Raw genomic sequence first — 15,757 nt, 5'->3', positions numbered from 1 at the left:
TTGTCAGCTAGCACTGGTATGACAGCAGCATAAGAATTCAGTTAAGGCTTTTGGTTTTTATGCTCCACCGTAACACCGCTATGAAATTTTTCTGCAGACATCCCTGACTGGGAGTTGAAAAGTCGGGGGGAAAAAAAGTCTGCGGGACGAGTTCATTTGAGTGACAGCTGCAGACAAACTGGGAAGTTACTGAAGTCATTATAGCTGCCACCCACAGAAAACCTGAGGTGAACGACGTCACGCCACTGACCACGCTGTGTGACTGACAAGGGATTTCTGGGAAGAGCAAAACACAAACACCCACAGAGAAGACTGAGCCAAAGCTAGCAACAGATCACAGGAAAATAGTGATGCAGGTGCACCCAGCGACTACATGGCACCACAGCTAACCTGCTGAGAAATCATTAATGTCGTTCAACGAATATGTTCAGGAAGACTGAAAGAAAATTAACAGGATACAATGTTATGTTCAGATCATATAAAAGATCATATTAGACAGCTCTGTAGAGGCCTGCTGTCTTTCTAGTCCAGGTCAGAGTAAGTATTGTAAAACTCATTGCCTTGAAAATGTCTCTCTCTTTAGAGCAAGCAGAAATGACTGAGACACAAAATAACACCTGAGATCTGAGGAGACTGCACACATCGTACTGGTTGTAAAGAAGCCAGCTGTTATGCTAGATTTTATGCTTTTGCTTGTTTTTTTAGGTAAAGTTGAAAATGAACACACTCCAGAGACTGTACACAACATTGTGATGTCAAAGGCGGACCATGATGTCAATCTGTAAACTGAGATAAATATTTGTCTGTTGGAAAGCAATCCTTTTGATGCATATTTGTGTTTTCTCTTCCAAAAAAGACTCTCCAATTGTTGGGCTTCTTGAAAAAGTATCTGTCTGATTGTGTTTCTGTTTCACTGAAACGTGTTCATCACCTTTTCAGTGATGCTATGTTCCAAATCTCGGTAAATAACTTAGGATGTACAATATTAATACCCTGAGCCACAATATGCAACCATGTCTTGATGTACGATGATCTTCTCCCCATAGTAAATGCTCCTTCAGTTCAGTTTGGGGCTTTCTAAAACAAAAGTTGACATTAATGAAAGAAATATGTTCAATTCTTCACTCATCACTCTCAGATGTTGTTTGATGGCTTGGTTTCCTGCTAAGTTATTTGAAAGCTCATTTATTACACTGGTCTATTTTCTGTAAGATTGACAGGTATGGATGACATGAGCTGCTGCTTCTGGTCTGCTAACCATTCAAACACAATCCAAGCATGGCTACACCCAGCTTACATAGAACCATTATGCAGAGTAAACATGTGATGATCACTGCTGTTGCACAGTGCAACCGTGTTTATTTAAAGCATTTTATTGAGATCATTTTGAGGCAAACTTATTTGTATGAGTCTTTCCTCTGAGTTTATTAAATACCTGCAGCATCAGACAGCAGCAGGATCCATGTGAGCATCTCCAAAGAGAGAACTTGTCCTCATGAGAAACATCACGACATCAGACTCAACAGTCAGAGACATCTGCAGAAGTATTTCATAAAAACTTAAAGCCTTGACACATTTTGGTTATTTGGGTGACTACTGTTCAAGAGTTTGAATGTTTTTATGATATATTTTATAGATTATAGTTTATTCATGATTCCAGCACTAAAAACTCTGTCCATGTGTGATGATAAATTATCTAACTACACATAATTATGGTACAGTAAAGTGTGTCTCCATTGTTACTACAATAGCCATTGCCACATTTTGATATTTAGTGATTAGAGGGGACTTTTACAGTAAAATAATATCCAGCTGTGATGGAACTCAGGAATTAACTATGTAACAAATGACTTTTCTTCAGCTGATAAACTGTGAATCCATGTGTCACAGCTTCAGCTACTCTCAAAAGTATATCACTCTGGATAAAGCGTCTACTAAATTAAACTGTACAATTGTAGAAAAGTACACATTGTCATTTACCATTGCTTCCTGATCAATCATGTCTCCATGTTGGGGATCATTTATAATTACAATAAGTAATTCTTAAAACTGTTGCTGTTGTGTGTAAATGTGCACACTTCCTTCTCTTTGGAGACACTCATATGGATCCTGCTGCTGTCTGATGCTGCAGGTATTTAATAAACTCGGAGGAAAGACTCCTACAAACAGCTGGAAGCAACAAGCTCAACTTCAGCTCCTATTATCACTTTAAAGTCTGTGCTTGTCCCCAATGAGATGACTGTGGCCCCACTTGGAGGCTTCTTTACCGGCAGCTGCAGGTTTACGACAATAAATACTTAAAGTTTAATAATCTTGGTTATATAAAGTGCTGATAGGAAGCTGCAAGTCAAACAAAAACTTCAGGATTATTACTTTAATTGCTTGGAATGCAACTTTTAAATGATGTCTTCTCATGAAAACTCAACAATATGTAAGTTCAGGGACCCAGTTTAACCCTTGCAGCTCATTGCCAAGCTTTACATAAGAGTGTTTTTCATTTATGCAGCTATACGGAGAAGCAGGTCTGGCTGCTGTCTGCAGCGTTCAGCAGAAGTTGTTCTTGGAAGGATATTATTCCGAGGGAGTGCGCTCTCCTGTAGTTGGGAGGATAAATCCAGGTAAATCGTTGGTATGCCGTGCGATAAATCTCTTTGGCCCAGCACTGCCAGAGGGCACACATGCACACATTCAGGCCTCAGGTTCACAGCAACAGCAGACACTGCCTGCGCTGTCAGATAGTTTGGTGTGAGGAGATGATTTCCTCGCCTCATATCTGAGAGTGTTTAGTTATTCTGTCGCTTCATAACGACTGTTTTTGTTTCTGTGGTGATAAATGTGTTGTGGACCACCCCTCAGCCGGTGTCAGGCTCACACAGCTGATTTATGCGCTGCAGAGGTGCCCTGAGAGGAGTCGGCACAGTATGTGAGTATATATGGTCTGAAGAAAGCCTATCACTGAGCTGCTCTAAATCAACAGTGAAAACACGAAGAAAACAAGCTTATAATCTTATATTTCTTTCATACTTTGCCACTCGAGCAGGTGTAAGGCAACCAGATGTCAACAGGAAAAACTCACTGGAAGCTCTCCTGTCTTCTAACGCATCATTTCAGTCAGAATCAGATTAATGTTGAATGAAGTCACACACATGGATCTGTGGTAACAGAAACTCACATGACTGGGCTAAGGGTGACATCCAGTGGTCAGGTCTGGTTTAGAAGCAGCAGATATCTTTAAATAAACTGATTCAGCTCCACTTTATCCTGCTGCGACTTTTGTTAAGAAACCTCTGAAAGTGAACTCCTAAACTGCTGGTCAAAAGCAGGCAAATAGCAAAGATTGCAGTTGTGGTTTTGCTGTATTTGTTTACTTTTAACAGTTTAAAATGCATCACATTTAACATGTTGAGTGAACATCAGCTCTTGCTACTTCAAAAAATTAAATAGTAATGAGATTATTGCTCAATTATTTCTATGTAATGTTAAACATGTAACTTCACTTTCTTTTTTCTTGTTGAATATTAATAAATACATTGAGATGCAGTGCATCTTAAAATAGAATTTTCTCTTAAGCAGAGGGGTTAAAACTCGCTGTTTTTCTTTTCTATTTCTTTATTGTTTTGTGAAGCAATCTGAACCAGTTTTCAAAGTGATTAGCAGGAGAAGCAACCTTATTTTTTGTTGTATGTATACCTGCTATTTAGCCATGTAAATTGAGGTTTGAATCTGCTTGCCGCAATAACAGGTAGCTAAGCACAACTAAATGATGATCGTGTTTTTGAATGGGGGAGAATTTTCTGTGAGACCAGCAGTAGCTTAAGTTTTTAAAAACCTAAAGACACAGAGAGAGATGATTGTGAACATGCTTTTAAACTTAGCTGTAAATCATTCAATACAGTGTTCAATCAAAATGAACACATTCACCTATGCTCTTTTAGCTCATTCTTACTGTAAAATTAAGAACATGCAGGCTGAGATCATACACAAAGCCAGTCAAAATGAAAACACTACTTAGCCTTCATTCCATCAGAAAATGGAAAACAGTGTTCATGGCATGCAGCACCAGAAACAAATCATGCTTATACATAATTTGGTATATGCATTAACCAAAACAAACTATTCACAACTTGGTGGATTCAACATATACAGCAAAAATTAACTAAACAATAAAGAGTACAAAATAACCATATTATAGTACACTGTAAATGGAACTGCAAAATCTAATTCAAGAGATTCATTCTGCCGCAGCATCAAGGCCAGAGGACTTTTTCTACATCGCAGGTGATGTTTTCTTAGCCATGTAAGGAGATTTTTCCTCATGTAGGGCTGTCGGTCATACTTTCCACCACCACACAGAGAGGCTGGAATTTGAGGTCGGAACCTTTGTACAAACGCGTCTCTACTGACTACGGATTTGTTTCGCTGTGACACCTTGGCAACCGCTGTTCTACTCGGCTAGTAGCTAGCAGCAGCCAAGTTAGTGGCTATTTAAAGCAAATTACATTCCTGTTTTCTGCTTGTTTTATTATCAAGGGTAAGTGCGACATTATGTGAACTTAAAGTGCGAATGTTGGTTCGAAAGTTACTCTATAAAAACTACAGCATTAAGGGTAGCATCAGCTAACTAACGGTTTACTTACCAGCTTTACTCCCAAGCGTTTAGCACTTTGCTAACTGCTGTCTGGGTAAGACAGCTAACCTGTCCCGTTAGGAAACATTTACTAATATTATTGCTTTTTAAAGTTGAGTGTCGCTAAGATTAATTTCGGTTTAGTTCAGCTGGACGTCAGCTTACACGTGGGGTTGCAACTAACCGTTATTTTCATGTTTGTTAATCTGTCAGTTAAGATTTGGGTAATGATAATTAAAATTTCCCACGGCACAACGAGGCGTTTTCCTCGACCAAAACCGAAAGATACTGAGTTAAATCAGTCATTTATTGCCAATCATGTAAAACAACGACAACAAATGCAGAAAGCTTCATATTAAAGAAGCTTGAACCAACCGCTATTTTACATTTTTTTAAAGCTAACAATAAGTGGTTGTGTAAACATTGCGAACTAACATTGTGGTAGTGCTAGATAAATATTCCACAAGTAGCCTACAGCAACCAGAGAAAAAATGGTTCTTGCCCACAGTTGGACAGAAAAGAGGACCTGTGAAGGTCTTCTTTTCATTTTAATCCATAGCTAAACTCAGAAATTCAATGAATTATACACGCATGAGTAGCCAAGATGTTTTAACTCCTAAAACATTTAAGGAGCTTCAGTAAGACGCAACTGGACTTCTCTTAGGTTGTTCCACCTCTCATCCAAGAGGCTTCTTCAGTTTTGAGACCTGAGAACTAAAAAAGCCTCTTGAATAATAGACATATTCAGGAACCTAAAAGAGGAGTCCAGTTGCTTTCTACTGAAGCACCTAAATATCTAAGAGTTTACACAGACTCTTTGTTGTTTTGAGTGGTTTTTATTTTTAGACACTTTTAGGTTTAGTGAAAGAATGTAAAAAAAATAACGAGTATCTTGTCTTAAACCTGGCAGACTGACAGGTGGAGGCTGCCGTCATGGAGCCTGCCTGCCGCAAGGACAAACCAAAGCTGAACTCAACGCCGACCAGAGGAGACCGAGCCAAGCAGAAATCTGCACAGCAGGAGCTCAAACAGCGACAGAGAGCCGAGGTTCCTTGTGTTATTTTTCAGCACATGCACAAATCCAGTGTTCTAGTACCGTTTCAAATGGCTTTGAACTCAGTGTATAATTTACTCTGTCTGCCCCTTTCATTTGTAGATCTACGCTTTGAACAAGGTGATGACAGAGTTGGAGCAGCAGCAGTTTGAGGCCTTTTGTAAACAGATGCAGTCACAAGGAGAATGAAGAGAGTCCAGCCCATTCTGCCTCCTTTTTATCTGCACCAGGACCTGTCACGCTCAAGAGCACTATGTACAGTTACACACAAACGCTGTTACTGACATAAAAACACTTTAGTGCGTTTTCTGTGCCGTCTTATTTTCTAAAAGAAAACCTGAACTAGACAGAAGGTAGTAATTTTCTGACCCTGAATCAGACAGTCTTTGCTCGTGATGGTGTATAATATGACAGACAATTCTGTTGATGTAAGTCAACCACGAAGGACAACAGCAGGCAGAGCTGCACACAAACACGTCGTCAGTGGCATTCCCTTTCCTTTAATACCAGACTTTGCTGCAATAATGTGATGGTTAAATCGAGTGAAACATCACTGCAGTGATAATAGCTGCAGAAAGGGTGAAATTTGTTCTTTTTTTCAGCTATTGTGAGTAGTTAAAGGCACATTTTCTTGGACATTAAGCATGACAAGACAAAGTGACAACTTATGTGGCACCTGAATTAATCCGATGTCAGTTTGCTTGCATTTTATCACACACTCACCAGCCAGTGTTACTTACACTTTAAGCTGAAGGAAAACAACATGGTATGAGTCACATTGTATGTGTTGCCCACTGAAATAATACTGCATTACATTTCCAGTCACAAATTTACCAACCTTCACATTATGTATATATTTATATTGCTTATTACATTATTACGTCCTTTTTGACTTAAGTTATACAAATTTGATTTAATGAAAATAAAAAGGTTTTTCTAAATGCATTTTTTATTTGATGTTTTGTACTTTACTTGCTGTATGATAAGGCATTTTAAAAAGATCTCCAAATTATTAAAAATATATAATTTCACTGTGAGGATAATTGTCTACAAGTGGTGCAGATCTTTCTAGGACTGACAGCCCTAGAAAATTAAGCCTAAGTACTCAATTTTTGATGGAAAAAGAGTCTCCAAGAAACCTAGAATTTCCTCACAGGATCTATAGGTAAGTCTGTGGCTGTTAGTGTTAAAGTGCTGTATCTACAGTCTGGAAGAAAGAATACAAATTTAGAACCATAAGAGGGCCGCTGTCCAAAAACTATGGTGTGAACATGTTTGGAAATAAGCAAACATCCAAACAGCAGCTCTGTTGGAATAATGTGCACTGGATAGATCAATCGAAGACACAGCAGCATTCCCCAATAAGAATTGCTGAAAAACAGCATTTCAGGAGAAGAATCTGTTATCAACAGTAAAACAAGGTGGTGGAGATGTTCTGGTTTTGGGCAGCTTTCAGACAGATTCAAATACAAATCTGTGTTACATCAAATGGTTAAGATAACTCTAAAAGAAGATTGGATCTTTCAACAAATCCACCACTGACTGGCTCAGAAAGAATATATGGAGGGTTATGGTACAAAAGCCCAGATTTCTATCCCATTTAAACATTGAGCGGGATTTGGAACAGGCAGTGTAAGCAAGAAAACCGATAAACATCTTGCAAAACTAGTGGACAATCATACAAAATACCCACAAATAGTAATTTCTGCTAAAGGAGGCAGTATTTTTTAAACACGAGTGTTTGTCTACTGATATTTTTGTTCATATATAATTTAAAAAGCTAATTTTTCTTGTGGTGTATGACTGGATCTTGGTAACCTTAGGAGAGGATGTTGCTGTGTAATCTGAGTAAAATAGCCGTGAAATTAATGTACACAAGTAAAAACTACACTACTTTTGCTGTAAAATGTAGCAGAGCAGAGGTAGCGAAGTAGCAGACAAATGACACATTACCAAGTTCTGTATGAACAGTTCAATTTATTTCATTTTATTTTCCATGTGAAAGTTAAAACATGTGATCACTTTCAGCACCCCAACCACCAAAACAAACCACCCAGTTTAACCCCAGGATGTGTCACTGCAGAGGTAGTAGTCAACAGATTACAGTTAATGACTGGTTGCAAGCAGGAGTTTTAAGTATTTTCAGGTTAGTAAAGCCAAAGTGTGTCGTGTCGTTTTACAGATGTGTAACTACAATCCTAATAACAGCTGCATGTCTCCACAGCACGAACAGCAAAATGCACTGAATACAGAAGCATAAGGCAAAGCTGGTCCTCTGGATACCTCAGAACTGACACTGTGAAGCTCTCATGTTTGGTCTAGCTAAATGTTCTCCTCCTCCTTACTGTATTCCTTGGTTCCTTTCTCTTGTTCAGACCTCAACAGTAACAGAGCTCCCGGTCACTCGGACTCCATACCAACCATCCCAGAACTTGGCATCTTGTCCTCCGTGTTCAAAGGAGATGAAACGCATTCCAGGGCCGTAGTCAGAGAAAGTATGGCTGACCTGGAGCAAAAGCACAGAGATAAAACCACCCTGATCCATACTCATGATTGTGCATGGACTTTAAATGATTGAAATCCTTGTCTCCTGTGTAAAATGAAAAGGGAACAAAAGCTCTGAGAACCTGTTTCCATGAACAGTCGTCACTGTCGGGGTCCAGGGTCACCGGCTCAGGTTTGAACTCCTGTAAGACTTCCTGGTTCTCGTCCAGCAGACTCACAGTCAGCTCGTAGGTGCAGCCGCAGTCTGTCCTGGCGCAATACCTGCAGGAAGAGCCTCCCTTCAACCTGTGCTGCTCCTCACTGACAGTAGGTGTGAACATGCATGTGTCTTACCAGTCCTCCACGCTGACAGCAGGCTGAGCGTCCAGCTGGTCAGAGGTGTAACCCTCCGCTAACAGGTCGATCACCTGCCTCTTCAGACACAACCTGGGATGCACAGGTTTGTCGTAAACCAGGATCATTTAGCATAAAGACACATGAAGACTTTCACTGACATAAAAATTAAATAGATTAAACAGATGAGGACATATAAAATTTACTGAAATGTATAGAACACTTAAGCAGCATTTTATATGGTAGGAAATAAGAAGCAGATCAAGGGTTGCAGCTAGATACAATTCAAAAAGTATTTGGATGCCTTCAATTTCTGCTAACTTTATGCTGCATAATAACAAGGCAGGACGGGCACCAATTCAGACTGCCTGACTCACCCCTCCCCTGAATGATATATTATTGATATTGGTTACAATAGTTCAGTTATATAGACCTTACTTATGTTATACTATGAATAGACATGAGGCCCAAGACTCATCGGTTGTCACTGGCAAGCTCCAGATCACCACTGACCCTACAAGAAGTCCTGATACGCTAAGCTAAGCTAAGCTAAGCTAAGCTAAGCTAAGATAAGATAAGCTTTTATGATTCCTCATCAGGGAAATAGTGAAAATGTATCTGGATTAAGCAGAACAGAGCACACTGTAAATAAGTTAAAATTCATTCAGCTTGGAAGCATAAGCTTTCCTGCTGCCTTTAAGATGTGAGGAAACTGCACTTTGGTTGTTCAGTTCATTCAAAGTCATGTTAGGAATGGAGTTAAATCAACTGAACATGAGAAAACAAGTTCAACAAAGAGACATGAAGTTAAACTGACTCATGATATAATCAATGACAATAGACAGACTTGCTTCCTTTTACATTTGATGAAGTTTCATCTTCATCTAGAATTAAAAAGTAACATCCTCAGCTGTTGAAGTTTTTGAATTTTTGACCAGAGTCGGTACATAGACAAAGATTTAGACTGAGAGGAACCTTTATCATAGTTAGAACAGCTTTGATTACTATGAAAGAAACACTCAGAATGTAATTAAATCTGTACTAAAGTTACGCAGCAAGTTTCCACCTTGTATATTTCCTCACATTACAAAGAAACAAGTCTCTGGGAGTTTTAACTATCTGGCAATTCAATTCAGAAAGGTTGCTAAAATGCTACTTTTATTTCTTATACATTTCATTTGATAAGTTCATTCATTCAACTCATCATCTTAAGTCAAAATGCCACAAGTCATCACAACTTTTTAAATTCTAAAGTGGTCTGAAAATAAAAAACTAGACATTATATATGTAATTAACTAGAAATTAAAGTTCTTTCAGATGTTTTTTTTAGCATTAAAATAGTCACATACTGTATCTACACTCACTCAAAGGAGGTTGCAAAGTATTTAGCCACTCCGTCCATGCAGAAGTCGTGACCACAGTCTCCCGGCATTTCCTCCACCTTCCACTGGCTGCCACCGTTCTCCGTCAGCTCCCAGAATTCCAGCTGCTCTGGGAGGGAAATCCACAGTCTCAAGCTGTGTCTTTATTATGTACTTTTCTAACACGAGTTTGCAGAGCCAAGTTCACATCAAAGAGCAGATTTAATGAAGTTTGAATCATGACCAACATCAAAAAGCTAAATTTTGAGTTTTCTTTTACATAAATGCATATTTCCACCATTTATTGGTGCCAAAAAGTAACAAATTCATGCATAAAAGTTCACCAGATTGCATTGTTCAAACACTGGCAACAGCAATGAAAGATACTGTGATACTGGAACACAGCTGGAAAGAGCTGTATACAATATTAAGCAAAAAAAAAAAAAGTCAAAATTTCTGTAACTTTACCAAAATATAGCATAGTTTGGGAGCAAATGCATTAAACCTACTGTACAAGTGTTTAATTTGTGTTGTTTGTCTATCATTTTATGACACAGTACACAAGTAATCTGCAAAATTACTCTTTATCTATATTTTTATCTCTATAATCAGAATTTAATCCATTGCAAAAGTGTGCAGAACATCCTTGTACCTCATGGGAGCTTGGAAAACATGTCAACATATGCAATGAGCAACTTTAATTCAAATAAATGTATTTTGGTACCCAGTTCTTATTACATCCAGATCTCTAAACTAAATTGTTAGTGATGGAGCCACATTAGTCACATAATCGCAAGTACTTTATAAAGTAAAATGACATCTTACCTTCCCCACTGGGATTCCTCAGCAGGTTTCTGGACATGATTACAGTTTATGATGGGAAGGCTCAGCCTGAAAAAACAGTAAACAGCTGCTTAGATCGATAGTTCTCTCCACTGCTGCACTATCAGGATCCACCAGCACAAGTCACACCTTGGTTCATTCTAACATGCAAGGAGTGTGTTGGCAAACTGCTCTTAACTGGCTCAAATCTTTGCAATTTTTAGTGGAGTTTCTCATTTCATAAAATGAGTTTAATGAATATTTTTGGGTCCAGCTGGCCCACAGAGCTGCAAACATGAGAGCGAACTTGCAGTCTCATTAATTCCCTCTCTGCTGACTCAGCACAGCAGATGAGGCAATAAGCCTCGCTTTTTACGTGCTGAATAGGAGGAATCACAGAGGATCAACCTGCCATCAAACAGACAACAGTCAGCATGATAGAAAAACACATCATCTAATCACGATTACCTCATGTACAGTATAACTACCAGCTTAGAAACCTCCGCAAACTACTTCATTTTAGGAGATTTTTCATCAATTGCCTGCCTGGGTGCAAAATGGTAATGTGCCTTGGGATTTGAGATGTTAAAAAAAAGTCACAACATGAACAGAAATAGCTATTTTCATAAGTAGAAATAATTATTTCTGCTCATTCTGAGGCCCATAGGACAGACAAGGTTTCAGTCGAGCAGATCTTTGTGCAGTAAACACCGGTGTTCGAGCTGTACTTCAGTGTTAACAGACTCAGCTGAGTCATCTGGCCCTGCGGACTCAAAGTCAGAGGCATAAAAGATGCAGCACATGCATATTTATGACATGCTCTACTGTAAAGTGCACGTTCAGCTCTGTTCAACTACTCTACATGTGTTACTCACAGCTGAGGAAGGCCGAGTGCAGTCTGCTGTTTCCTTTTTCTCTGACACACACTTGAGCTCCTCTGCAGGCCACTGACTGTAGCACCCACGTGACAGATGAGCTTTTATAGGCGGAGATCACGCAGACATGCAGAGAAAGAGAGAGAGAGAGAGAGAGAGAGAGAGAGAGAGAGAGAGAGAGAGAGAGAGAGAGAGAGAGAGAGAGAGAGAAAGAGGGGAGGGGAGAAACCAAACACCACATCTGCAAGTTGGGAGGGAGGATCAATCCAGCAGAACTCAGCAGAACCACACATGAACTCAGCACAAATGTCCGTCAGAGCAAACACATCAACAAGAAAACACTCAGTGGGTGATTTATTCACAGAGCACGTTTAACAGCTGGTCGAAATCAGCAAGAATTATACTTTAAACATAAGCATCAACCAAAGCTTTAAAAGCAAATGAAAGAAACTCAAATCAATCAGGAGATAACTAGTGCAGCCAGAAAAATGTGTTTGAAATGTTTTTTTTGTAGCTGTTAAAAGTGAGCTGCTGTATTTTAAACAGATTAATTCAAACAAGGAGAAATAAAAGATTTTTTTCTTTTGCACAAGTATGTACTCTTAAAGACTTCATATTGTGCAACAATTCATCAAATGAATTAAAGTCTCACACGTCCCCACAATGTATTTCCCACTATTTTCAGTTAAAAAAAAAAAACTTCAAAAATGGTTTATTTCACCATGACTGTATCACTCCTGGTTGTAGCTCTGCTCTAAATGGTCCGTTTCAGTGTCTACAGCTGTAAATGCTGCTGAGCTGCTGCTATCCCCGCCCCCCTCAGGAAGAAAACTCGACCATCATAACCTGGAAAACCCAGCGTTAAAGCCAAAGTTTCTTCACTCACCCCAAATCCTGCTTGGAGCACAGACCTCCGAATAATCAGCAACGATATAAGTATATTGTGCTGTCTAAAATCATCTTATTTTATTGTAAAAGACTTTGTGGGTCAACAAGTAGCATGAACATGCACATAACATGGGACAACTTAAACTGTTTCGTTCTTGATTACATAAAGTCTGGTGACAACCTCCAGCATGTCTGTGTCCAAGGTTTTGATCAGCTATCCATGAGGTTGTGCACATGAAATACCTGACAACACTTGGCAGACAATTCTTCAAAGCAGAAAGCAAGCAGGGCCCATCAGAATCCATTACTTCCAATGAAAAATTTCAGTGTGACATCAAGGGGGCTACAAGACAATCTCATGTGACAGTATTCCTCAACGTTCAGACAATGTGGGATTAAATTAATGTTCTTTGAGTTAACTGACATAAAACGAGTGACAATGGAGGTAATATAGACTCTGATTCAACATCAACTGTAAAATTAGATCAAGCACAGTTGGGCTACAAGAGGTGGATGCATGAATGTGTTGAAGCAAAGAAATTACTTGTGAAGAATAAACTGTTCTTCCAACAAGACCCTGAGATACTTACACTTTCACTTGGAGCATCAGCCTTCTCCCTGCACTGCAACATTTAAAGGCATTATGGAGGATGTTTTGTTTTTTTTGTTTAATTTGTCTGATTCACATAAAATGAATATACCGACCTTTAGTTGACTTGTATGTATGGTTTCTAAAAAAATAAAAAAATAAATAAAAATAACTATGGACATGGCAGGACCTGAAAAACATCAGCCAATCAACGTGCTCGGACCGAGGCGTTTGGTTTGCTCCCTTTCCTGTCAATCAAAAATCTTCCGGCTCAGGCCTAGTTACGTAGATTACGTACGCCTTGGACTTAAGCGTTTTCTGTATGTGTTGCTTTGGTTTAGCTTCGTAGTTAGCTGGCGACTTGTTTTGCTCATCTTTTTTTACATAATGGCAGATAAAGATCCAGGGGGACCCAGCCGTAAAATACAACTTCACGAGTCCTACGCAAGTTTCTGGAGGGGGGCGTTTCTTCGTAAATGTTAAGAGGGGGGAGGTTAGAGGGGGGTGAGGGAGAGGTTGTATGAGCGCATGCTACGTTCAAAGTCGTAGGAAATTAAATCTCCTCTAATGCCTTTAACCATGGCCTAAGATTCATAAGAGATCAACACAACTGCCCCAGTGCATGTCAACACCAACAGAACAACTTGTCATTTTTCAAAAAAGCAGGGTTTTAATTCTGAGGTCACTAAACTGGATGCACTCTCACCCTCAGTTCTGCCTTGAGATCATATTCATAGAGTTCACTGACAAAAGAACAACTTAAAATCGACCAAGAAAGCATCTCAAATCAATAGCGATGGTGTTGATTTTGTCTCCTTTCCTTTAAGGTGACACATCGACAGACTTTTGTGGGTATACAAAAAAAATCTGGTTTTAATCTGGGCCACAACACCAATAGGTCATAACACAGTGAATACATTGCATCATACACAAAGAACCTCCCAATATGGGAGAGAAATAATTCAAGTTAAACATTGCATCAAGTTTTTCCTGCAGACAGTACAGTACAACATTCAACAATCGATAGGAAAACACTGTGCCATAAATAACAAGTGGTGTATACACAATACAAAAGCAGGAATTTACAGAAATATCAAACACTGAGATCGCAAACATGGCTTTAAATGCACCTTCTTAGAATGAAGAAATACTGCAGGTTTAGTGCTTTATGGGAGGTGCATTTTTTTCCCCGTGTTGATACAAGAGTCCTGTAAAAGGAGCATTTTCCACAGGGTCAAGCTTCTAAGAAAGCTCTGATTGTACAAATTAATGTCCACAAACAGCAGTGCATATTCAACTGCGTGACCCTCGTCACCTTCTCTGCTTTGGCATTTTAGTGCAGCACCAGATTTTATGTATTCCAGTGATGCAGCACCCATAACTGTCCTTTGATGAATGGGTTGGCTGCTTATCATTGGCGAGTTTTGTTATTCGGTTGGGAATGTGGTGGTACTTCCAGTTCTTTGGAGCAGCTGCAGGAGGATCTAAGCTTCCGAGGACGCCTGGGGTTTCAGCTGGGCTTTCTCCAGTGTCGTAGCGTACGGATCCGACCTTTTAAAGAAGCCCATCTGAAGGAAAACATGACACAAAACAAAGCACTGACGTAAAAGAGGAGACATCTTTATCTCTTTCATAGGTTTTACACAGTTGAAAGTATTTACATGAAAAATCCTTTAACTTCATGTTACTCAAGAAAAAGGACATTTCGTTTTTATTTCTATTCGTTGAACACCAACATCGTACCAACTGTTAACACCAGTGGTGTAGTCTACGTGATATGCCGTATACTCACTAGAAAAGGTCCTGAATTTCCGTATACCCACTTAAAAACGCGCAAAGATACGTATACCCAGGGGTGTAAACACGCAGGTATACGCCTTATACTCACTAGACAAGGTCCCGAGTTTCCATATAACCACTTAAAAATGTAAAACTTATGTATCAGTATGTTTTTTGACATAACGTTCACTTTCCCGTTCATAAATTCGTCTTCTCTGTGTCAGGAAGCGGTGAAGCTGGATGGGGCGGGGGAAGGTGTCTGGCTGAGAACAGGGCTCACTTAAAGGCGGACCGCGGTCCGGATCCAGACCCAGACGCCGTCTATACCATAGGTCTATACGGATGTAAATTTGACAGGTCGCTTCTATTTTACCGGTGCCGCTTTCCAGTGTTTATCATTGGTCTGTCAGCTCAGAAACGCACAGACCAATTATGTACGAGTTCAGGCATCCCACATGACGCTACTCAACCAATGACGTCGCTACATTGCATTGTAGCTCTGCCTTCAAAAAAATCAGTTGAGAGATGAGGGACAGAGAGGAGGACAGTAGTGATGGAGGTTTGGCTCTTTTCAGAGAGCTTTTGACACGGCTTCCAAAGAAAAGCTGGCTCTTTCGGCTCCCAAACGGCTCCTAATTTATTATTGCTTGTAGCCTCATATTTTAATCTAACCTGGCAAATATGAATCATTTGTATTTTGACAAACTCTTTTTCCTTCAGTGTTTTTATGAGAAGCCTTATAATTGACTCATTTTGTGCATTTGTTTTGTGACAAAAACAGGTATTCTTACTTTTGTTTAATATTTCAATAAAACTTTTTTGCACAAAAATAAATGAATAAAACTCTGCACATGATGAAGAGGAAACATCAGCTCTACCTGAAGGCAGGAGGAGGAGCTGCTGACGCTATAATGTCTATAAGTA

The 15,757-nt window shown here is 39.4% G+C and overlaps 3 protein-coding genes across 3 annotated transcripts in view; 1 reads left to right on the top strand and 2 right to left on the bottom strand.

The window, feature by feature from the left end:
• The first annotated feature begins 4,388 nt into the window (after nt 1-4,388).
• svbp (small vasohibin binding protein) lies at nt 4,389-6,626 on the top strand. The gene is made up of 3 exons (XM_022194231.2): nt 4,389-4,531; nt 5,538-5,674; nt 5,784-6,626. The coding sequence occupies exons 2-3, from the start codon at nt 5,561-5,563 to the stop codon at nt 5,868-5,870; spliced, it is 201 nt and encodes a 66-aa protein (XP_022049923.1). The 5' UTR covers nt 4,389-4,531; nt 5,538-5,560; the 3' UTR covers nt 5,871-6,626.
• A 1,012-nt stretch (nt 6,627-7,638) lies between these two features.
• fbxo2 (F-box protein 2) lies at nt 7,639-11,711 on the bottom strand. The gene is made up of 6 exons (XM_022194248.2): nt 11,578-11,711; nt 10,706-10,771; nt 9,884-10,010; nt 8,520-8,612; nt 8,309-8,447; nt 7,639-8,187 (listed from the first exon to the last, which is right to left on the bottom strand). Exons 2-6 carry the CDS (start codon nt 10,740-10,742, stop codon nt 8,053-8,055), a joined length of 531 nt encoding a protein of 176 aa, XP_022049940.1. The 5' UTR covers nt 10,743-10,771; nt 11,578-11,711; the 3' UTR covers nt 7,639-8,052.
• A 193-nt stretch (nt 11,712-11,904) lies between these two features.
• The window catches only part of LOC110951273 (integrin alpha-5-like), a 53,347-nt gene continuing 49,494 nt past the window's right edge, over nt 11,905-15,757 (bottom strand). Inside the window, exon 30 of the mRNA XM_022194247.2 lies at nt 11,905-14,622. Within this exon, the coding sequence (XP_022049939.1) occupies nt 14,539-14,622 (84 nt within the window). The 3' untranslated portion in view covers nt 11,905-14,538. The remainder of the gene's footprint in view (nt 14,623-15,757) is intronic.

Source organism: Acanthochromis polyacanthus, chromosome 5 (assembly GCF_021347895.1).
Source record: "Acanthochromis polyacanthus isolate Apoly-LR-REF ecotype Palm Island chromosome 5, KAUST_Apoly_ChrSc, whole genome shotgun sequence".
Lineage (NCBI taxonomy): Eukaryota > Metazoa > Chordata > Actinopteri > Pomacentridae > Acanthochromis > Acanthochromis polyacanthus.
The sequence above is the reverse complement of the archived record's forward strand: the minus strand, read 5'-3'. Positions and strand labels throughout refer to the sequence as shown.